Source organism: Elephantulus edwardii, unplaced genomic scaffold (genome assembly GCF_000299155.1).
Source record: "Elephantulus edwardii isolate Elephantulus edwardi_28Jun2011 unplaced genomic scaffold, EleEdw1.0 scaffold00069, whole genome shotgun sequence".
In the NCBI taxonomy this organism is placed as follows: Eukaryota; Metazoa; Chordata; class Mammalia; order Macroscelidea; family Macroscelididae; genus Elephantulus; species Elephantulus edwardii.
This window is the reverse complement of record NW_006399819.1, coordinates 11,814,456-11,839,637: the sequence shown is the minus strand read 5'-3', so window position 1 is coordinate 11,839,637 and position 25,182 is coordinate 11,814,456. Positions and strand designations below refer to the sequence as shown.

At 37.5% G+C, this 25,182-nt stretch overlaps 1 protein-coding gene across 1 annotated transcript in view; it reads left to right on the top strand.

Moving 5' to 3' along the window:
* Positions 1-25,182, top strand: part of AK5 (adenylate kinase 5) — a 531,421-nt gene that overhangs the window by 21,809 nt on the left and 484,430 nt on the right. The window contains exons 3-5 of the mRNA XM_006888596.1: positions 3,750-3,917; positions 16,344-16,513; positions 16,616-16,729. Of these exons, the coding sequence (XP_006888658.1) occupies positions 3,750-3,917; positions 16,344-16,513; positions 16,616-16,729 (452 nt within the window). The remainder of the gene's footprint in view (positions 1-3,749; positions 3,918-16,343; positions 16,514-16,615; positions 16,730-25,182) is intronic.

Sequence of the window (25,182 nt, the reverse complement as noted above, 5' to 3'; positions counted from 1 at the left end):
TGTCCAGGAGAAAACAAATATACTTACCAGCAATGTTAATGCTCACCCACAGCTCTTCTGGGAGGATCTAAATCATTGAAGTGTCCTCCTTTATTTCCAGCTGGGAGCTGGGGCCTGTCAATAATGGAACTTCTAATGGGAGATTATTAGTATGTTGTGTTGGAGGAAACAAACAATAAATGGACGAATGGACAAGTGAGAAAACTCTCAGATGTGAAATAGTAGTTGATGTGCAAAGCATTAGAGTTATTTTCTTTAGTTTATGGAGAGATTCACTAGATAAACAAATCAGGAAAATATTCTTATTGGCGGTAATAGTTAGGCGAGGTGAGTAATGAGAAGTAGGTAGCCATAGGACCATTAGGAGAATAGCATTTTAGGCAGTTGATTGTAATGGCATATAGAATAGGCTTGCCAGTAAAGAGTTATGACAGTAGTTCTAGAAAAGGACGTTTGTGGTTTGGGGAAGACTTCTAATGGACACAGGAAAACCATGTGCAGTTGGAATGTGCTTTGAGAGCAATATCCATGGGAATAGATGAGAAGGATGTAAGAGTAATAAGCAATGCCTAAATTTTTGCCTTCCATTTGGCAAAATGTTTCTATTTCCAGGCTAGTAGGATACTATTATCAGTGCAGTCTTTGCCAGCATTTTTAAAATCTCTGTGGTGGGCAGCGAGAAAACTGCAACAATGAATGAATGGAAATCCAAAGTCGCTGTACATTTTCATTGAAATTAATAATAATAATAAAAATTTAACAAAAAAGACTATCTGTGATTGTCTTCAGACTACTTCATTCCTTTTATGGAACCAAATGGAAGCGCGAGTCCATTAGTATTCACTGGCCTCATTTCTTCTACCCGAAAAGAATGGAAAGTTCTAACTGATCTGACACCAACGGAATGAGGTGCCAACTTTAGGCTGTGCTAAGCTACAATATTCCCTTAGTCAATTCCCTTATGGAAGGCCAGATGGGCTCCTATCCTTTGCGCTGGGTACTTCTCTGTTTCCTGCCATAATGACACAATGGAGTGAGAAAGGAAGCAGCCATGAACTTGACAACTGATTGAGACCATCTGTCTGATTTTGGTTTGCCAGATCTGTCCTCTGGTCCTTTGAACATGACACTTGTGTTTATAACTTGGTATCTTTGTGCTGTTCCCCAACTGGCATACACTTCCCACACTTCATCAACTGTGCTTGCCTTTCAAAATTCAAGTCTTGCCACTTTTGTATTTCCCACCACTCCAGTCTCAACAGACATATCAAGTCATTGAACTCCTGTGGTATTCATTATGTGAGACAGCCATTTTAGCATTTAATAATATGCTGTCTTACCTAATGTACATATAGCATTGGAGTTAAGCATGTATATAATTTTGTATATGTAGACAATTTTTAAGTTGTGATGTGATAAGATTACATCTCATTTTTTCATTGGCTTGTCCTCAATATATTAATTTTTGCAAAAATGGTGAATATTTCTTGCCTTTCATAGATATAAAAGACGGTTAATTCTTCATATATGTGTATTTTACTTAAGGAGGGCAAAGACAATTAAGAAAATTCTGGTAGCTTAGTGGGTAAGGTGTTACACTACTAACATAAAGACAAGCAGTTCAAATCCACCAGCTGCTCTGACAATCCTCCTGCATGATTTATAGCCTCTGAAAACTTACTAGATGGTCAACTCTGAGTCAGTTCTGATTAGACTACAATGAGTTAGAATTTTAGTTAAAGACAGTTAAATTCACTGTTGAAAACATTAAAAATGTAGAAATTCTTTACTACTTTGCTTTCCCTTAATTCTATGAATTACTTGCTTATAGTCCAGTGTTTCCATATATTGATCTCTCTCCCCCTCATTCAGTCATTGCCGGTGGAGTCACATTCAACTTATAGTTGACCCTCATGCAGAGGCTGTAAATCACAGGGGAAGAGATTGCCCAATGTGATTTAAAATCAGGAAAAGATATGTTGCAGGGTTGTAGCCTTTCTTTATACTTATTCAATCTATATGTAGAAAAAATCATCCAAAAAATTGGACTATATGAAGAAGAATGTGTCATTAGGATCTGAGGAAGACTTAACCTGTGTTATGCAGATGACACAACCTTGCTTGCTGAAAGTGAGGAGTACTTGAAGCACTTGAATAGTATTGAAGACTGTAGCTTTCAAGATGGATTATACCTTAACAGCAGAAAGCAAAAATCCCCATTGGGCCAATAGGTAACATCAAGATAGATGTAAAAGAGATAGAAATTGTCTATAACTTCATCTTGCTTGGATTCACAGTCTACATTTTTGGCACCAGCAGTCAAGGAAATCAAAAGACGTATTGCATTACAAAAGTCTGCTATCAGAGACCTCTACAAAGTGCTGAAGAGCAGATGTCAGTTTGAAGTCTAAGATGCGCCTGATTCAGCCTGGTCTTCCACTTTCACTCCTGAAAGCTGGATGTTGACTAAGGATGATAGTAAAAGAATTGACATGTTTGAGCAGTGTTGGAGAAGAGTTCTGAATGTCTCATGGATTACCAAAATGACAAACAAATATGCCTTGGAAAAGGAGCAGCTAGGGTGCTCCTTGGAAGCAAATATAGTGAAACTATATCTGACATACTTTGGACTTGTTGTAAGGAGGTGTTTGTCCTGGGAAAGGACATTATGTTTGGAAAGTTGGGGGGTGGGTTTTGAAGTAGAGGAAGATCTTCAATTAAATAGGTGTGACTCAGTGACTGTAACACTGTGCCCAAGTGTGTCAGAGATGATGAGAATGGCACAGGATAGTGAAAGGTTCAGATCCGTGTTCACAGAGTTACTTACTATTAGTCTTTGTCAACTCAGTGGTACTTAACAACAACCTTCTAAATGTCTTGTGAGAATAATTCTTTTATGTGCCTCATGTTGTCCTGGTGTTTCTACCGAGCCACACTAGAATACTTGGATCATAGTGTGTGTATATCTGCATTTGTTTAATGAATTAAATAAATGATGCATAAGCATTGGCTCTATGTCTAGTGTATGTGGTTGTGAAGGATGTGTACTGCATAACCCTCAAGCGTGTCCATGCAAGACTTGACAGTACTTGAACAGTTTCCTCTAGGGAACTGAGTTTATGGCCCACTAATACCCAGGCCTATTTTGTGTGTGCGTGAGCAAAACTTTATTGGTATATAGGCATGTCTATGAATCTATATTGGTCCTTGGAAGCAAGAATGATAAAGCTTTATCTCACATATTTCAATGATGTTATTAGGAGGGGCCAGTCCTTGGAAAAGGTCATCATACTGGGAAAGGTGGTCAGTGAAAGAAAGGAAGACCCTCAATGAGGCGGATTGACACATAGGCTGCAGCAATGGGCTCAAGTGTATCAAAGATAATAAGGATGATAAAAAATGGGACAGGATTCAGCCCTGTTGTTTACAGGGTCGCTATGAGTCATACTTGACTCTATGACATCTAACTACAACAACAACAGGCATGCCTATGTGTTTATATTTGAATGTTTTCATGCTGTCATAGATGACAGTGTTACCAATAGAGATGGATGGCCCACATACCTAAAATACTTACTGTCTGGCCCTTTAGGAAAAAGTCTGCTGCGTATCCCCCAGGAAGTCTCCATCCAGTTTAAAAAAATCATAATTACTCTACATTGTCAATTTATTCTTCTAATTGTTAAGTGCCTGAAATGATTTCTCATGATTTATTTTTCCCGTTTCAAAGTTCTCTTACTCTTTTGCAGTGATGCCTGAAAATTCGAACTTTCCTTATCGACGGTATGATCGGCTCCCTCCAATCCATCAATTCTCCATAGAAAGTGACACAGATCTCTCTGAGACTGCAGAATTAATTGAGGAATATGATGTTTTTGATCCTACTAGACCTCGGCCAAAAATTATTCTTGTCATAGGTAAGAAAACAGAAAGCAAAATTCTCATACATTTGTTCACTTTGTTTCTGTATTTACAGTTCAAAAATATATCCTTTGTGTATCCCTTGAACAGACTAACCAGTAAGAAAAGCAAAAAATGAAGTGGAAATCTTTATAGCACTATTATCAATAAAATTATTTTCATAATTATGTAATTTGATGCCTGTATCATTCCTATAGAATGCCATTACAATGTTATGCAAAGTCTTTATATTGAATGAAAGTAGTAATCTCTTCAGGAGTTATTGCCTTGTAGTTTTTTATTATTTATCATAGATAGTTATGTCCATTATAAATTTTAAAACATATTATATTTTCCCTTTTATGCAACAAATTGAATCTTTACTCACTATTCACTTTAGAGAGAAAAAGATAATAATATGTTGGTAACACTCATGTAAATGAATCTTCTTTATGGTAAATTGGCACCTATCATGAAATTTAAATTTCCATGTAATACAAGCAAATGTAATAGAGTTATGTTTTATAAAGCAGCATGTAATACTTGTGCTTTCATCAAAAGAATAATAATTTTGAAAATATTACCTCTCTATTATGTTGAGTATGAAAATATCAGTCTGATGCCATTTTACAAGCAATATCTCCAACACTTTTACAAAACATAGTTTTGACAATGTTGCACATTCTAACTTCAAAATCTATAAATATCATGGAGAAACCTGTGAACATGCAACATATGTAGTCATTGTTCATTTCCCAGCCTGATAGCCAGAAGCAAAAATCTGACATGAAATGTTCAAAGCTATTCTAGCATGCCCCCATGCAGGGAAGGGGTGCTTCAGGAAGACAAAGTGATGATGGCAACGAAGGGAAAAGAATGCAAATAAATTCACCGAGCTGGTAAACACGTCTAGCTGAAGTAAGCGCACCAGACGAGAAGAGGTGACATTTGCACAATTCACAGTGTAATGAAGTATGAATTTATAAATGCATTTAGTCCTGGATTGTTAAAAACAATATTGTAAGGAAAGAGGATAGAAATCTGCTTTCTAAAAGTTAGATGTTTCTGTGACTGTTTACAATCACATGTTGTTATGTTATGTTATGCTATGCTATGTTATGTTATAAACCTCTGCTTTTAAAAATGATTTTTAATTTTTAAAAATGTGGAATGCTCACCTATAAGACTAGAATATATATTTTTTGCTTTAAGTAAAATTATCTTGTTTTTTGAGAGTATTACTCTCATTATAAGCCTCCAGACTGTATCGTAACATTTTCTATTTTACTAGAATGATACAGAAAAGTGATGAATGTGAATCACTTTTAGAGGCTTGAGATGAAAAAGGGGAAGGTCGAATTATAGGTTGTCTGAGAAAATGTAGACAATCATACAGTTTCTTAGGAATTTTGAAACAACTGTGCCTGAACGTTTCAAATTTTCATTGATACTAACCTGAAAAAACAGGTGAAGGGGTTAAGGATGTGCACATAATATTTCATCAAAATAAATAAAATTTCTTTCCAGGCACCACAGACTTTTTTCAAAGCTTGGCACATCTGTTAATCTCTTTATATTAACATAATCATGGAATCTAAGATTTAGATGAATCTTAGTATTTATTGGCATTAGAAATAAATAAAAGAGGAAAAAAGGGAAGCTGACTCTGGCTTCAGAGAGAAGTAAAATTAATTTATTAGAAAGCTTAAGTAATTAAATGAGTCCAATAATTTAAAGTTGTTCTCTGCAACTTGTGCCAATGATACCATTGTGTTATCATCTACTGCCTCTTTTTGAGCTCTCTTTGTATAGCAGGTAAAGAGTTGTGCTTCTAACCCAAAGGCAAACAGTTCAAATCTACCAGCTGCTTTATCAGAGGAAGATGGCCCATCTCCTCCGGTGTTATTTACAGCCTCTGAAAACCCACTGGAGGGTTAGCTATAAGTTGGTTCAGATTCAAAGACACACAGGAACAACTGCCTCTTTAACAAAAAACAGGCAAACATTTTTTCTTGAAGGTACCCTAACTTTTTTTTGTTTGTTTGTTTTCCAAATTCATTGAAATTTGTTATCTCAATTTGAAGGTTTGTGAGGTCAAATTTGCGAATTCAATTTCTGAAATAAAATTTTAATTCTTTAAGAGTGCAATGGCTTGAATATTTTGTGGGGTTGTTCATACAGTTTCTGTTACTCATGCCAATCTATGATTTCTTCATGTATATTTTAAGCCAACATTTAGAATCAGGCTTTATCTTTGAGTTTTAAATAAAATAATTTCAAATATATACCCAAACTTAGTCTTGACCAGTCAATTCTGACTCATAGTGATCCTAATAGTTCTAATCCTGGTGATTAGAACTGCCCTGTGGAGTTTCTGAGACTGTTAATCTTTATGGGAGTAAACTACTAATCTTTCAATTAGCACCCAAGCACTTATCCACCACACTTCCATGGTGCCTTTGATTTAGTATGACAACAAACAAATAATAATAAAACAAAAAATCAGCCTCTATTTGACTTCAACTTATTATGACCCTCCACCAGGTTTCAAAGTAGTAAATCTTTATGAGAGGAAAAGCCTCGTATTTCAGCTGCTGACTTTCCAGTTAACAGCCAAGTTCTAACCACTGTTCCACCAGGGCTCCATTAATTTAGTGTTAGTAGTTCATAATATTACATATAATAGGATAGCATTTAGTCCCTTAGAAAGAGAATGACCAAAAATATAAACAAATTCCTGCCTAAATTTAATAGAGACATAAAAAAGTGAAATCTAAATATTATTAAGTGCATTATTTGGGATTTGGAGTAAAAAATGGTTCTCATTCTCTTAAAATCCTTCACACTGAAATTTTTAAAGATTAAATAAGATCTAGCCAATTAATCTTTCTATTCAGAACTCTTTGTAAGAAGACAGAGTAGAAAAGGTTTTGAGTAGAAAGGGAGAGCAGTGATGTAGTCCCTAACAGAACCTCAGACTGCTAACAAAAAGTCAGTGGTTTGAATCAACCAACCACTTCGCAGAAGAAAGTCTCCTAGGGCTTTGGAGAGTCAGTGGAGGCCTAATAGGAATTAGAGCCAACTTGACGTCAGTAAAATCAGAATACACAATGCATTTATATTTCACTTAAATTTGCAATGTAAATAAAATACTAAAAAATTGCATATAACATTAATTCAACACACAAGGAAAATTTATATGTTCAATTAGTAGTAAGAGCATCAACCCCTTTTACTATTGAATGTTTAAATATCGCTTAATGAATTTGCTTTTGTTTTTGTTTTTTTCCCGCCTAATGAATTTTAATTGTCAGTGAAGCCTGCCAAAGCACTTCAGAACTTATTGGTAATTGCCATAGAGTCAAGTACAACTCCCAACAACCTTATGAATAGCAGATTAAAACTCTGTCCTATCCATTGCCACAGACACTGTTTCAGTCCATCTCAGTAAAGGTCTTCTCCTTTTCTGACTCTGTATGTTTCCAAGCATGATGTATCTTTCCAAAGAATAGCTTTCCCTAACAACATTATTAGATATTGATTTTTTTAAATGCCTTGCCTATTCTGCTTCTGTTGTTGTTGTTGTTGATTGTCATTGAGTCAAACACGACTCATAGTGACCCTATGAACAAAAGGCCTGAAACCTTTCTATAACTATCATAATTTATCAAAGTTCATAGACTTTTCAGAGGCATATTGTTTAGGAAGTGGATGTCACTCCTGCTTCCAAACCTGTCTTAATCTGGGAGCACCACCAAACACTGTCCATCATGGGTAACTGCTATGGCATTTGACACCCCACTGGCACAAGGTTCAGCATCACAGCCATCACAAGTTACCTCAGTACAGCATATTGACAGAAGAGTGCTGTACCACTTAGAAAAATGTTCTTCCAAAATAATAACAACAGACTTTTATTTTTTTAAATTTTTTATATTACTCTGATTTATTTATAAAGTTAGAATACACTGTTTTTCACAAAAGATTCTTCCCATTTCCTTCACCCTACACTCCCATTGAATTGTGCAACCCACTATGATCAAGACTCTACCCCCCTCCATCCTCACCCCTCTATTTCTACTATCCCCGACATCTTTGATCCTCATATTCATTCTACAATAATTTTTTTGTCCTTGTAGGACTGAGTTAGTTCACTCAGCATAATGTTCTCCAGTCCCTCCCAAGTTAGGTAGTGATTTATAAGATGATTGCTCCTGTGTGCTTCATAGTATTTCACTGTATGAATGTACAGCTTTTCAGTCCATTTGTTTGTGGTTGGACATTTTTTCTGTTCCCATGTTCTTGCCATGGTAAATAATGCTGCCATGAACAATGGTGTACACATTTCTATTTGAGCCTCAATTCTCATTTTCTAGAAGTATATTCCAAGCAACAACTAACAACCAACTTTTATATATAAAGGCCCTCCCCAAAGTCTTGTTAACTCTTAATAAGAGGCTTAAATTAAAAAAAAAAACAATATATTATGGGGTTATGTGCCATTGAGTCTCCTACAACGTATAGCGACCCTGTGTACAGCAGCTCTGAACCCTTTCCTGTCTCGAGCTAGTCTCACTAATTCCGACACACCAACCCCCATTGCCCCAGTTACTGTATCAATCCATCTCATCTGGGGTCTTCCTCTCCTGCCCTGTCCTGGAGGGTAGAGCCCTTCTGGTCACAATGTCCTTCTCCAAGGACCATTCATTCCTGGCCATATGCCCAAAGTATGTGAGATGGAGCTTCAAAATCCTAACCTCCAAGGAGAAACTTGGTTTCACCCTCTTCAAGATAGATCTGTTTGTTTTCTTGGCAGTCAATGGTATGTTCAAGACTCTTCTCCAGCACCACAACTCAAAGGTATCTATTCATCTTCTGTTATACTTAGTCATTTTCCAACTCTCTTAAGCATAACAAGTTATTGAGAAGACCATGGCCAGAGTTAGGCTTGTCTCTACACTGACATCAATGCTTTTCAGCACTCTGGAGAAGTCCATGAGAGCAGATATTCCCAATGCAATTCATCTTTTGATTTCCTGACCTGCTGCTTGTATTTCTGGTAGTTCTCTTTCAGTGAACTGTTCCAGTCATTTCTGGATAATTTTCAGCAAGATTTTAGTAGGGTATAATATTGGCGGTATTGGTAGATAATTTCCACACTCTGTCAGCTTGCCTTTCTTTTGGAATTGGAATAAATATGAACCTCTTCCAGTCAGTTGACCAAGTAGTTATCTTCCAGATTTCTTGACACATGTGGTAAGCAGCATCTGTTTACTAAAATATGTCAATTGGTATTTCATCAATTCCTGGGCCTTTATTTTTTGCCAAGTCCCTTAGAGCAGCCTGAACTTCCTCCTTCATCTCCATTACCTCTTGCTCATATGTTGTTTCTTGAAATTCTTCTGTGCCAACCAATTCTTTTTGGTATAATGACTCTGTATATACTCCTTTCATCTTCATTTAATGCTTCCTAAATCATTCAATATCAATTCTGCCCATAATATCCTTAAGCATTGCAACTTGTAGCTCAAATTTATTCTTTAGTTCCTTCAGCTTAAGAAATGCTGAGCGGGTTTCGGCCCTTTTAATTTTTTTACTCCAGCTCCTTGCACATTTCATTATAATACTTTGTCTTCCTGAGCAGCCCTTCGTAATCTTCAATTCAGCTCCTTAACTTCTTGGTTTCTTCCCTTTGCTTTGCTTTCTCGGTGCTCGAGTGTAATATTCAGTCTCTTCTGACATCCATTTTGTTTTTTTCTTCTTCATTCTTTGTGATAACTTTTTCTTAATATCTTCCCAAAGCTTATCTAGTCTTTGTTCATTAGTGTTCAAGGCCTCAAACCTATTTCTGAGTTGTTTTTTAAATTCATGGGGGATAGATTCAAAGTCAAACTTTTATTCCAGTGGATATAATTTAACCTTCTTTAGCTTTAATTAGAACTTGCATATGAGCAGTTGATGGTCTGTTCCACAGTCAGCACCTGGCCAAGTTTTCACCACTGATATTGAACTTCTCCAATGATTCCTTCCACAGTTATAATTGATCTGATTCCTGGCATCCCATCAGGTGAAATCCTTGTATATAACCTGCATTTACATTTCTTATGAAAGGTACTTGCTATGAATAAATTACTGATTGTACAGAATTCTATCATTCTATCCCCAGCCTCATTTCTGTCACCAAGTCCATGTTTTCTGACTACTGATCCTTCTTTCTGCATTGCAGTCACCCATTATTTTATTAATGCATCTTGGTGACTGACATGTTTGATCAATTTCTGACTGCAACAGTTGGTAGAAATCATCTATTTCCTCCTCTTTGGCTCTGGTTATAGGTTCACAAATGTGAATGACAGTGGTATTAACAGGTCTTCTTTGTATGCATATGGATATTATCCTATTACTAACAATATTGTGTTTCAAGATGCATCTGGAAATGGCCTTTTTAACTATGAAAGTGACCCCAGTTTTTTCTCACCTTTTCATCTCCAGTATAATAGATCATATGATTGTGGGATTCAAATTGTTCCATGCCAATCCATCTCGTTTAGCTAATACCCAATATGTCAATATTTATGCATTCCATTTTTTTCTTCACAATGTATACTTTTCCTATATTCATGCTTCTCACATTTTATGTACCAATTGTTAATTTATTCTTACAACTGTTTCTTCTCTTTTGTGTTTCCAAATTTAAGAGCTCAGCTTCAGTTTCCATATCTGTTATTCTACTCTAAGTGTCCTCTTTTGTACATAGGTTACTGGAGAATATCTTATTTTGGTAATTTCTATGGCATAACCACATGCTGTGATGATTATTATGTGCATTATTTTATAATTTTTCTCTAATCTGCACTTAATATAGATTGTTAAGAAATAACTATGACTAGAAAGTTAATGTGATGTGATTTAGAATGTAATTCTAAGGCATATGTATTAATATGTTGTGATTATGATTATTTTATAATTTGTGTTGTTTTCTAAATGCAATTATTAATAATTGAGACATTAGTAATTCAGTAACAGAATTATTCTCTTCCATTCAGAAAATTTGGGTTTAATTCTTGGCTAATTTACCTCATGCACAGACTCCACCTAAGTGTTTTTTAGTTTTGTGTTTTTCTCTCCTTATATTTGTATCCAAAAAAGACTGGAACAGTACATCAGCAGAGAACTGCCAGAAGTCCAGGCTAGGTTTAGAAGGGGTCATGGTACTAGGGATATTGTCGCTGATGTTAGATGGATCTTAGCTGAAAGCAGCTAATACCAGAAGAATGTATATCTGTGTTTCATTGATTGGGCAAAGGTGTTTGAGTGTGTGGATCATAACAAACTGTGGCTGACTCTGAGAAGAATGGGAATCCCAGAACACTTGATCGTGCTAATACAAAGCTTAAACTTGGACCAAGAGGCAGTCGTCAGAACAGAGAAGGGAAACACTGCATGGTTCAAAATTGGGAAAAGTATATGCCAGGGATGTGTCCTATCTCCATACCTTTTCAACCTGTATGCAGAACAGATTATCTGAGAGGCTGGGCTCTATGAGGAGAAGTGTGGCGTCAGGATTGGTGGAAGATCTATCAACAATCTGCGTTATGCAGATGACACAGCTCTGCTTGCTGAAACTGAGTAGGACCTTGCTGCAGAGGGTCAAGGACTGCTTAACATCAAGAAAACAAAGATTCTCACCACTGGACCAATTGTCAGCGTCAGGATGGATGGTGAAGAGGTTGAGATTGTTAACAACTTTAGTTGCCTTGGCTCCACAATCAAAACCCTTGGCACCAGTAGCCAAGAAATAAAAAAAACATATTGCAATGGGAAAGATGGCTGTTAGGGACCTCTCCAGGGTACTGAAGAGCAATGGTGTCACTCTGGAGAGTAAGGTGCGTCTGATACAGGCCATGGTCTTTTCTATCACTTGTTATGCATCAGACAGTTGGACAATGACTAAGGAGGATAGAAGGAGGATTGATGCCTTTGAGCTGTGGTGCTGGAGAAGAGTATTGAGGGTACCATGGACTGCTAGGTAAACAAATAGATTCATCCTGGAAAGGGTCATACCGGGCTGCTCCTTGGAGGCAAGGATTCTGGGGCTTTGTCTGACATACTTTGGACATGTTGTAAGGAGGGGCAGGTCCTTGGAGAAGGAAATCATGCTTGGGAGGTTGGAGGGACGGTGCCAGAGGGTAAGACTCTCTATGAGGTGTATTGATTCAGTGACTGGGGTAATCGGGATGGGTGTGTCAGAGGCAGTGTGATTGGCACAGGATAGAGTAGGGTTTAGGGCTGTTGTACGTAGGGTCACAATGAGTCGCAAGCGACTCAACAGCACATAACAACAACAACAACAACAGCAACATATTTGTATTGGTTTGCATACAATTATTTATATACATTGTGGTTTATGCACATACATTGTGTTTTATACAGGCATGCATTTTACATTATGAGTTTTCTATTTCACTGCAAAGGGTTTTTCCTTTTTTGTTTTTTTAAAAATTGGCTTTCTTACAAAGTTCCTGTACATGGTGTTTCACAGTATTCTTCATTCACATTATGTTTCATACAATCATTCATATGCATTATGTTTCATAAAATTAATTACCATTGGACATTGCCCATCATTACCCGTGTCCATCCCATTTCCTTCCCCTACTACCTCCACCTACCACACTGTGGAACCCTGTGGTTTCGTCCTTACCCATCTTCACTCCTCCACTCCCAGCCTTTCCCACCTTGAATTCCCATGCATATTTTAATAAAACTTCCAGTGGAAATTTACTCCTGATAATATAATGAAACCCCTAAGAAACACAATGATTTGATATGAAATAGTTCATGGGCATTGTTCTCCCAAATGGGGGAACATTTCAATCCTGTATGTAGGGGATGACCATCAATCAGGGACGTGCTAGAAGACAGCTAACAATAGTAGCAACAACCAGTGATGAGTAATTAAGTTGGAAAATGATGATCATTTAAAAACTAATCTTGCAAAAATGTTGTTTAGCTTATTTAATACTTAAGTAAATATTTAATACTTAATACAAAATGTTGGTTATTTATAATTAATGAATCACAAACTCAAAATAATCATGTTGTGTTGTTGCTAGTTGACATTGGAGCAATTATATTTCATAACATTTCAGGGGGAAAAAGTAAAACCTTGCCCTGCCTTGCACAATTTTTATCATATCCACTATATTCTATCCCATTGTTGTAATCACTGTGTCTGTCTAGATTGAAGGTATACACAGAGTCACTGTACCTGTTAAAATTGGATGACACAGAAGAATCATAAAACAACACATAACAAAGAGGGAATGGTGATGAAGGAGAAAATTCAAGCTGCTCTGAAGGAATTGGAAAAAAAAACAACAAGGCCCCAAGATTTGGTGGAATACTGATTGATGTATTTCAGCAAATAGATGCTGCTTTGGACATGCTTACCAGGTTGTGCCAAGAAACCTGACCAACTAGAAGAGATCCATATCTGTTCCATTCTAAAATATGATGATCTGACAGTGTTGAAAATTATGGAACAATATCACTAACACCACACGCAAGAAAAATCCTTCCAAAGATTGTCCAAAACCTACTGGAATACTACACTTACAGAGAACTACCAGAAGTACAAGCTGGGTTTAGAAGATGTCATATCACTAGAGACATCATTGCCAGTGTCAGATGGATCTTGTCTGAAAGCAGAGAGTACCAGAAGAATGCCTATCTGTGTTTCATTGACTATGCAAAGGCATATTTCTGTATAGATCATAGCAAATTTTGGCTAACCTTGAGAAGAATGGGCATCCTAGAATGCCTGATTGTGCTCATGGGAAACTTATCTTTGGACCAGGAGGAGGTAGTCATCAGAACAGAGCAAGGAAATGCTGCCTGGTTCAAAATCAGTAAGGAAGTATATCAGGAATGCCTCCTTTCTCCATACCTTTTCAATCTATGTGTGGAACAGATCATTCAGGATGCTGTTCTTTATGAGGAAGAATGTGGCATCAGAATTGGAGGAAGACTCATCAATAACTTGTGTTATTCAGATGAAACAACCTTGTTTCCTGAAGTAACAAACTTGTTTCCTGAAGAGGACCTGAAGCGCTTGCTGCAGGTGGTCAAAGACTGCAGACTTCTATATGGATTGAAGTTCAACATCAAGAAAACAAAGATTCTCACCACTTGGGCAGCACCATTATAGATAGAGAAGAGATTGAGATTGTTAACAATTTAAGCTTGGTCATATCCATAATCAATACTCTTGGCACCAGCAGTCAGGAAATCGAAAGAGGAATTGGATTGTGACCTCTCCAGAGTGCTGAAGAGTAAAGATGTTAGTCTAGAGACTAAGGTACACCAGACCTAGACCATGGTCTTTGCAATTACTTGCAATGCATCAGAGAGCTGGACGATGACTAAAGTTGACAGAAGAATTGATGCCTCTGAGTTGTGGTGCTGGAGAAAAATATTAAACATACCAGGGACTGCCAAGAAAACAAACAGTTCTGTCCTGGAAAGAGTGGAACCAAGTTTCTCTCCAGTGGCAAGGATTTTGGAGCTCTATCTCACATACTTCGACATCTTGCCTGGAAGGATCAGTCCTTGAAGAAGGATATCACGCTTCAAAGGATGGAGGGACAATGCAGGAGAGGAAGACCCTGGATGAGATGGATTGATACAATGCCTGAGGTAATAGGGGCAGGTTCTGGGAATCACAGTGAAACTGGCTCATTATAGGATAGGGTTCAGAGCTATTGTAACATAGGATGGCTATGAGTCACAAGCACATAACAACAACTTCCTTTCCCAGCATGAGTTCATACATTTTTGCCTTTCTTTTTGCCTTAAAGGCTTCTTCAATTTGACGTGCATGTTCATGGTATAAAATGTTCTTTGAACTTAAAAGAGAAAAGCAAAATGTTTAAATAAACTATGTTGAAATTGGTGTGCCTTTGATTTAAAAGTAATTGTTGTGTCTGGGCCATCTGTGTGTCCTGAGGCCTCCCCTCCCTGTCCAGAGCCTCATACAGAACATGCTCTTTAATTCTGCGTCCAGTGGCAGGCCCCAGGGCCAGGTGTCTCTTTGTAGAAGTGAACTCATTTCCAGGAACTTAGAGCACAGGAGCAGGCTGGGTAATTGTTCTAATTTGATGCTCAGGTTGAAGCTAAATCCATGAAGATTAGGTATAGCTCCTAAGGAAGGAAACCTCTGATATTAGAAGAGGCAAGGAGGTTAAGATTCCCAGTTCTTGTGTCTCCAGTGCTCTGGGCATCACTGATGTTACTATCTTATCTCCTGTAGTCATTTAGTATTGCCCTTTAGAAGAACAATGCAGGATGCAGGAGCTGTGGTACTCACCTCCTATGGGCATGGTTTCATCTAATCCTCAGGAGCACTGAGTCACAATTAAGAAATGGATATTTGACACTAACATAGATTAATGGAAAGGCAGTATAGAGTAAGAAATTGATAATACATTTTTAAATGTTATAAAATAAAAATGTATATGAATGAATGAAAAACCAACATGATTTGTGAATATTTGCAAACACTCAAACCACAATAAAAGAAAGGAAAAAGGAAAACATTTTATTTCACCACGTTATTTTAATAATTTTCTTTAGTATCATATAGATAGTTTTTCTTTGATCACAAAATAAAAAAAGACACTACACAGGGGAAAAAAAATCCCACAAACCCGGTAAAGAGTCTCTCACCTATTTTAAATATTTTAAAATATATTCATTATTTGTTAAAATAGGTATAAGAAAATTTGTCGTTTATCTAACAAAATCAGTCAAGACCACTTTACCCTTTCTTTGGGTAAGTCTCTACATGCAGAGATAGCATTGACCAATAAAAACTAGCTGACACTGGATTGACTGTGATTCAAGGTGACACTGTGTGTGTCAAAGTAGGGCCATGCCCCATTTACAGTTCAGTGGGGGAATTTTAAAGAAGACATTGCCAGACCTTTCTTCCTAGGTGTTTTTTGTGTGCCTTCACACCACCAACTTTTTGGTTAACAACTGCAAGTGTGAACAATTCACACTATACAGGGATTTCCAGATAGCACTGAAAATAACACGAGTAGAATAGTTAACCCGGGATGGGTGGCCAAGAATCCATGTATCCAGATGAAGCTACCAGAGCCATGGAGTCACCTCTGTCTCATGGTGACCATGTGTATTGGACTAGACTGGTAATCTGTAGGGTTTTCAATACCTGCTTTTCAAAAGTAGAGTATTTGTTTGGTCCTACACACCTTTCTTTGATGGTACTTCTGAGTGTTCTTGAACTTCTAGCCTTCCGGTAAGCAGTCAAGTATACCACCTGCACCACACTGTAAATCTGAGATGAAGGCGGTAGTTGTATAAAGGGGAAGTTTCAAATTCTATCTTAATATCATGGTTTTTTATGTTTTAAATAATAGGTGGCCCTGGAAGTGGAAAGGGCACTCAAAGTTTGAAAATCGCAGAACGTTATGGATTCCAGTACATTTCCGTGGGAGAATTATTAAGGAAGAAGATCCACAGTACCAGCAGTAATAGGAAATGGAGTCTCATCGCCAAAATAATCACGACCGGAGAACTGGCCCCACAGGTACTGCTGTCTGCTTCCTTCTAATCATCAAATATTTTATACCAGTTCTAAGTGAACCAGGCTTAACTGTGTTTTTTTCCTCACTCTTTCTCTTTGTAAAAGGAAACAACAATTACAGAAATAAAACAGAAATTGATGCAAATACCTGACGAAGAGGGCATTGTTATTGATGGATTTCCAAGAGATGTTGCTCAGGCCCTATCTTTTGAAGACCAAGTAAGAAAGTTTCCTTATATTTTAAATGACCTACTTTTCATACAAACTTTGTGGGTTGTTTTTTTAAAAAAAAAGATTTCTTGGAAGACTTGCTTTTATTTTTGATGAATGCTGATCTGGCAACATAGACAAGTATTTCAGATATATCAGTGTGAGTTGGCAGAAGGTCATTTCCTTGGCATATATGTTTAGACACTGAAGTCAGTGTCTGCCAAAAAGAAAAAAATGAAAGCTAGCAGTAAAACTCATTATTTTATTAAAAGGACAAATGTCCAAGATTGTTTTTGAACATTGCTGTTGAAAATGAGCAAATCTCCTGTAAAGGACAGCTAGAAAGTACTAAAAAGCAAAGAGAGACGTTGAAAGACAAATGCTATATGGTGCCACTGTTGTAGAATGAGGCTGGCATTGGGGTAGGGGTAAGACTGAGAAAAACTGGATGGAATATGTTTACGGCATTGAAGTCTATGGGCGAGAGAATAGTCTAAAAGTATTATATTTTAGGGCATTATTTTTATCATAGGAGTATGCAATGAGGGTTGCAGAGTGGATTATATTTGGGGGTAGGGGGTGGGGTTTGGGGAGGTGAGGGGGGGATTGTGTACCAGTGAGGGCGTTTTTCTTTTGCTTTTCAAGGAGAGGAGCAAAAGGAGGGGGGAGGGGGGGTTTGTGCGGGGAGAAGGGTGCAACAATGAATGAATGGAATCCCAAAATCTCTGTAGATGTTCATTGAAATGAAAAATAAACAACCGAAATTAAATAAATAAATAAACAAGACTAAGGTTATACACGCCTCATGCGTGGGATTTTCAGTTGCTTCATATGCACGTGCTGCCTTTGAATCGTGGTGTTGGTAAAGACTAGTTTACGAACTTTCAAAAGAACAAGCAAGCCTGTCTTGGAGGAAGTGGAGCCAGAGTGCTCCTGAGAGAGGAAGACAGTGTAACTTTGTCTCACATACTTTGGGCAACTTGTCAGAGGGGCCAATACTTTGGAAGTGATACCATGTTTGAAATGTAGAGGGTTAGCAAAACAAATGAAGACCCACAATGAAGGAGATTGACACCGTGACTGCAGCAACAGGCTTGAACATGGCAGAGATGGTAAAGATGGTATAGAATTGGACAATGTTAGTCACAGGATTGATGTGAGACCTACCCAGCAGCATCTGGGTAAATCTTCATTTGCTAAAAACAAGCTTCTTTCAGTGATTTCTAATATCGAAAATATCCAAAATATTGGTAGGAAGTTGTGCTGCCACCTGACAGGTGAGTGTTGTGAATGTACCAGCTACTCCTCAGGAGAGAAAGATGGACGGCTTCCTCCCATCACATTTATAGCCTTTACAAACCTGCTGCAGGATCGGCTATGAGTGGGTTCTGACTCACCTCAAATCAATGCCTTTGAGTTTTGTTTGAGTACTTTCTTACCAATTTTACAACTTCTTTATTGTGTTGTGAAATACCAAGCATCCAAGTATATTCAAAGAAGCTGTAATATTTCATATGGTGTGAAGTATTGGGAGACAAGTTGAGCTGTAGTTACCACTCAATGGCATTCTTATGTAAAAAGATAAGGCTTTATGCTCCTAAGATTTACAGCTTCAGAAACCTTCTGGAGGGTCTCCATAAGTCAGAATTAGCTCAGTAACAGTAGATTTGATTTTTTGCTTTGAATGACGTAATTTTGAAAAATCTGGTATGAGTGATTTTTAAACAGAAAATCTGAAATCTGGTTTTCAATTTAAAAGTTTTAATAACAAAATGACATGTGGTCATTAAACTTCACTGCCCCCTTTCCTAAGTAATAGAAATACTGGAAGTGTGTTATGTTTCCTTCTAGACATTTTCCTATACATAAAAATGCACATGCAAATGCATTTTAAATTGTCCTATTTCTAAACTAATTCCCAAAAGATATTTCCAAGTTTTGTTCTTGTCAATACTGAATGAAAAGAACTTTTTATCTAGATCTTTTCCAGCAAGATAAAATTTCTATTTACGATTTTTAACAACCTGATAAAATGGAAATTTTATTCCTTTTTCTAATCATTACATTTATTGTATTATTTATAGGATTAAGTATATTTTCACATGCGTGCATAGTGACCATATCACTGTCTTCTTGCTTGTGAAATGCCTGATCTTCTTTTTTTCCTTCTTTATAAAAAAATAGCTTTTAACAGGGAGCTCTGGTAGCCTAGTTGCAAGAAGCTACACTGCAATCCCAGAGGTTCACAGATTGAATCCATCAGATGCTGTGCTGGAGAAGGAGAAACAATCTCCTTCTGTACCAGTCAGATCCGATTTGACGGTACACACACAAAAGAATAAAATTTTAAAAAATAAAAAAGGGCTTTTAACATATAATGGATACTCTATCAAGTACAATTCTGCCAAATAAGATGCAAATTCATCTCTCATATGAAAGAATCCTGAAACTGAACAGCTCAGAGTCAGAGATTAGCTTCATAAAGCCTCCTACTGAGTGTTCACATTAATTCTTTTGTATCATCTACTCCTCTCGTGGTCTAATAGGAAAGGACTGACAATCCAAATAATAGGTGGTTCAAATCCACCAACTGCTACAAGAGAGAAAGGTGAGCAGTTTCCTCTTACGTGATTTACAGCCTCTGAAAACCTGCTAGCAGTTCAGCTATGAGCCACATCTAACGTGGCACACAATAACAACAATAGCACTGTTCTGGAATACCTTTTAACCATTTTCAGGGTTTTCCCTTCAAGAGTATATTCAGAATACTTAGTGTTTATTCAATTTAAACACCTGGTTCTAATAGCTTGGACTGGGAATGTAAAAAAAGCCCTAGGAAAATCTGACCTATTTCCAGTTTTTTGTTCCTCTCATATTATGTTGCTTCTGAAAATGACTGCTACGGACAATTCCATGTGATTCTTTGCTGCTAGTGGAAGCATAATAGTCAGACAGGCAAGGGTTGCCATACAAAGCTTGTCTACTCCATTTACAGAGTGAACTGCACATGGTGGGTAAAAGCAGATTAACTTTAGCATGTTGGTTCCAAGGAGATGAAGCAACTTGATATTTTATTCCTGTTATCTCTCAAACGTGCAATGTCATATTTGAACATATTTAAAAAATCCAGTTTGGTCTAAGTCAAACCTTCAGCTTTTCTTTTATTTTAATATACCTATGTTATCTCTAGCTTGGGTCTGGCTCAGGCTGAAGAGCCTAGAAGAATGAAACCCTTCCTCCTGCAACTTCCTCAAAAAGGGGCGAGCAGCAAATTTATTCCTCGTCTGTAAATCTTTCTGGATGCCTGAACAATCAATCTCCATCTTCTCTTGGATAGCTTGGAAATGGACAGCGGGCCAAGGTTCATAGTACTGTTTGTGGACACTGGTCAACAAATGTCTGAGATGATCTGCTATCTCCTTGTACTGTGTGCAGTCCCTTGCATTCATTATTCTTGGATACACATTCGAATAGAAAAAGTCTAAGTTAACATCATCTTAAGTTGGCCTTGTAGCTACCTGGAAGCCCTTGGCCCTTGCAGCAGTGCAGTGGTGCCTGGGTCATTGGTGCCATTGCTAGTCCTGCAGTATTTCACAAAAGTGTTTAGATAAGTCAGTTCTATAACAGACCATCTCTGACTCCTCCATGCCGTGTGTGGGCTGAAACTCTCTGGTGCTCTTCTTTACCTCAGTATTTTTTAGTTCACATCTTGGCATGTGCACATATACAGATATTTTTTTCAAACACATCTTCACAAATTCAAGGTGTAAGAAGTAGATTTCTGACATCAGTCATGTACTGGTGGCATTAAGACTATTGTAGCAGAAAGGCCTAACACTTAAACAGAAAGAGCATAGGTGATTTAAAGGACAAAGGAGTGATTTTTGTTTATTGTGTTTTCTTAGGATAGCAGTGTAGATTTGTGCAGCAGCTTTTCTCATAGAGGTAATTTGGGGACCAAAGTTTCTTCAAACTTGTCTGGCCACTTTCTAGGACACTATTATTTACTATACTGTTGGTACAGACTTGCAATCTCAAGTAGGTGAAAATGGCAGGTTGTGGAAATAAAACATGAAAGTCTGTGTCTCCAGACCAGAAAGTATATAGATCTCTTATGTTCACTTAGCATTACTGAGAAGTTGATCATATTCTAATTATGAGGAAGGCTGGGAAATAGAGTCTAGTTTAGCAATCATGCACCTGGACACAATTCTATTACTGTAGAAATTTTAGAGAAGTAACTAGCATTCTCTACTACATTTTACCCCTTTAGCCATCCGGGTATCTGTTACCCCTTTAGCCCTCCAGGTATCTGTATGATTCCCTTCTTCTCACATGCAAATTTACTCGCTCACCCTCCAAGCAAAGAATTCAGATGTATCCAACTAAAAAATCAATTACCTCTCACTGATGTACAGTCTTCTCCATTAGGTCCACTTTTGGCTCATACTTGTTATAGCTATAAGCTATGTGTTTATGAGACCTTCCAATACCAACAAACAGTAGAGACACAGGACTATTGTTGTTAAGCACCTTTGTGTAAATTACAATTCACAGCGATCCCATAACAACAGATGTAAACACTTGTGCTGTCTTGCACCACTTCTATTCATAGGACTTTCAAGGGAGCATTAATTCAGAAGTAGGTGACCACTCCTACTGCAAATCTATCTAAGTCTGGAAAGTGCTGAAACCTGTCCATTGTGGATGACCATTTTGGTATTTGAAATGCTGATGGTATTGCTTCCAATATCTCAGCAAAACACAAGCCATCACACTATGTAAAATTGGCACATGAATGGTGGGTATCTTAAGCCCATTTAAAAGCAGAACTTTAAGTATTATAGTGAGAAGGGGGAAAGAAGGGAAATCCAAGTTTTCTATAAACTTTCATTATAATCTCAATTTTAAAAAAATATGAAAAGATAATAGCCACAGTCTGATTTTTGCCTCAGTATAGTTCTCTTTGGGAGGAGTAGGATGGTAGGTGTGAAGGAGAAGCTACAGCAATCTTACCTCCTTCTGTGTGAAAGCATAGGAACAGTTAGTCCTTTAAAGCGTGTGGTCTTAATTACCTTATAGTCGGTTGCAGCTCATCACAACCTAAGTACAACAGATCAAAACCTTGCCTGATCATGCTCCATCCTCAAAACTTCTGTGGTGCTGAAGTGTATCAATCTGTCTCCTTGAGAACCTCCTCTCCTTCACCAACTTTCTACTTTTTCTACCTACTTGTTTTTCTTCAAGGACTGGACTATGATAATATGTCCGAAGTTGTGAGGCAAAGTCTCTTTATCCTTACCTCTAAGGCACACTCTGGTGCAGCTCTCCCAAAACAGATCCTTATGTTCTTTTAGATGGGACCAACTCATAGCCGACCCTTCAGTGAGTTTTCAGAAGCGGTAGATCACATGAGAGAAAATTTCCCATCCTTCTGCAGAGCAACTGGTGTATTTGAACCCCATGCCTTATGGATTGCAGTGTAGCTTCAGACCCCCAGGCAATTTTGTTGTTAGGTGCTGTACAGTATGACTCATAGAGACTCCGAGAACAGCCAACCCGAAACCCTTTCCTATCTGTGTTATCCACATCACTTCTGATACTCCAGAGTCCATTGCTAAAGTCTCCATGTCAATCCATCTTGTTGGGGGTCTGTTTGGACAATAGCTTTTTGGTCTATGTATCGATTCTATATTAGCACAATAAAGTATTCTGTGATTCTCATTTTTCTAAATATCAGCCAGCCATAATTTGTTATGATCCACACAGTTAAATGTCTTTGCATATTCAATAAAATATAAAGAGATGTTCTTCTTGTATTCTCTGCTTTGAGCTAATATCCATCTGACATCTGCAGTGATATCCCTAGTGTTGTGGCCTCTTCTAAAACCAGCTTGAACTTCTGGTAGTTCTCTGTCAATGTACAGTTCTAGCCATTTTTGAATGATCTTCAACAATATTTTGTTTGCATGAGATATTAATAATATTGTTTGATAATTTCCACATGCTGTTGGATCACCTTTTTTGGGGAATGGAAATAAGTACAGATCTCTTCCAGTCAGCCAGCGAGGTAGTTGTCCTCCAAATTCCTGACATAAATTGTTGAGCACATATAGGGCTGCGTCTGTTAGTTGAAACATGCCAATTGTTATTCCATAGATTCTTGAGGACTTATTTTTTTGCCATGCCTTCAGTGCAGCTTGAACTTCATCTTTCATCACCATTGATGCTTATTTGTATGATACTTCCTGAAAATTTTTACTGTCAGCTAGTTATTTTTTATAAAATGATTCTATGTATGTTGTTGCTGTTTTTAGGTGGTGTTGAGTCGAGTATGACTCATAGTGACCCCATGAATCCATTGTAGCAGTCTCCATGTCCATCCACCTGGCTGAGGGTCTTTCTCTCCTTCATTGACCCTCCACCATTCCCATCATCATGTCCTTCTCCAAGGAATAGCCCATCCATATACATGTCCAAATTATGTGAGGCAAAGCTTCATCATTCTTGCCTCCAAAGAGCACTCAGCTGTACCATCTCCAAGACATATTTTTGTTCTCTTAGCCACTCATGGAATGTTCAGTACTCTTCTCCAACACCACAGCTCTAAGTTATCATTCTTTTTTCTGTCATCCTTATTTATTGTCCAGCTCTCAGATGCATAGCAAGTAATTGGAAAGACTACGGCCTAGATCATATGCGCCTTAGTCCTCAAACTGACATCATTACTCCTCAATAATTTGGAGAAGTCCCTAACTACAGATTTTTCCCAGTGCAATGCATCTCCTTATTTCCAGACTGCTGGTACAAAGGTGTTAATTGTGGATCCAAGCAAGATGAAGCTATTTACAGTTTCAGTCTCCTTGCTATTCATCATTTTGTGTATGGCTTGGGTATTATTACTTGCTTCTCTTAGTGCAGCACTTGTCTGTTAGTCTGCTGTGCTGGTACATCTTATATGGTACTCTAATGCTGGAATCTATATCACCAGTAGCTCAGTTACCAGAAGGGTCACCCATGGTGGAATGGTTGCTGCAGAGCTCCTAGATTAAGACAGACCATAAAGAAGGATTGGCCATCCACTTCCAAAACAGTGGACCTCCAAAAACCTTATGATCAGATTAACATGAGTAGTTATAAAGCCCAGATAGGAAACCACTAAAAGGTAAGTAGAAACAGCTGCAAATAGCCATTAATAATTGGAACATGGAATATACAAAATATGAATGTAGGAAAAATTGAAGTTTTCATAAATGAAATAGAGGGCATGAAGATTTACTTTCTAGGCATCAGTGAAAAGAGATGGGTAAGCAGGGGCCACTTTGAATTAGACAATCACATGATCACATGTAGAGAATTAACAACTGAGGAAAAATGGTGTTACTTTCATACTAAAAAAGATACTTCTGAAAAAGATCCTAAAGTACAGTGCTGTGAAGGATAGATTACTATCCAAATGCATACTAGGAAGATCTGTTAGAACAACTATTATTCAAATAAATGCAACAATACCTAATGCAAAAGAAGAAATTGAGTTTCTAATAACTTTGAAAGTCCAAAATTGATCAAACATATGATCAAGATGCATTTATAATTATTGGTGACTGGAATACAGAAGTTGGAAGCAATGAGGAAGGAATGGTAGTCAGAAAGTATGGACTTGGTGAGACAAATTAGTCTGGAGAGCGAATGATTGTATTTTGTGTGCTAAATGATTTATTCATAGCAAATACCTTTTCAGCAGGAAGTAGCTAAGAGAATACGCCATCCCCTTTTCCTTATGGATCACAGTGAAGTCTCTCTCAGGGAGGAGTGATAGGGAATGGCAAAGGACACACAGACAAAGGAGATTAATCAGAACTGGCTTTGACAAGCACTGTGGCAATTGGACAATTAAAACAGACATTCGGGGTGGGGGGGAAGAAGAACGAACTGGGGAGGAGGGTAGAGAAAACAGTACAACAATGAATGAATGAAAACCCAAAATCTCTGTAAATGTTCATTAAAACTAGTAAAATTTAATAATAATTTTAAAAAAATAAAAAACACAAACATCAACTTCACACATAAACCTCACCTGAAGGAGTGCACAGAAATTAGATTGACTGTATTTGTGGAAAGAATCATTGGAGAAGTGCTGTATCTGCAATCAAAACCAGACCAAGTGCCAATTGTGAAATAGATCATCAGTTTCTCATGTACAAGTTAAAATTACACTAAAGACAATTAAAACTAGTCTGCAGGAACCAGAATATAACCTTGAGTCTAACACAGATGAATTCAAGAATCATCTCAAGAACTGGTTTGAGACATTGAACATCAGTGTTTGAAGATTAGAGGAGCTGTGGGAGGACATCTGAGATATCATCTAGGAATAGAGCAAAAAATCATTACAAAGGAGGAGGAGAAAGAAAAAACCCAAAATGTAAGCCAGAAGAGACTATGACATTTGCATTGGAGCA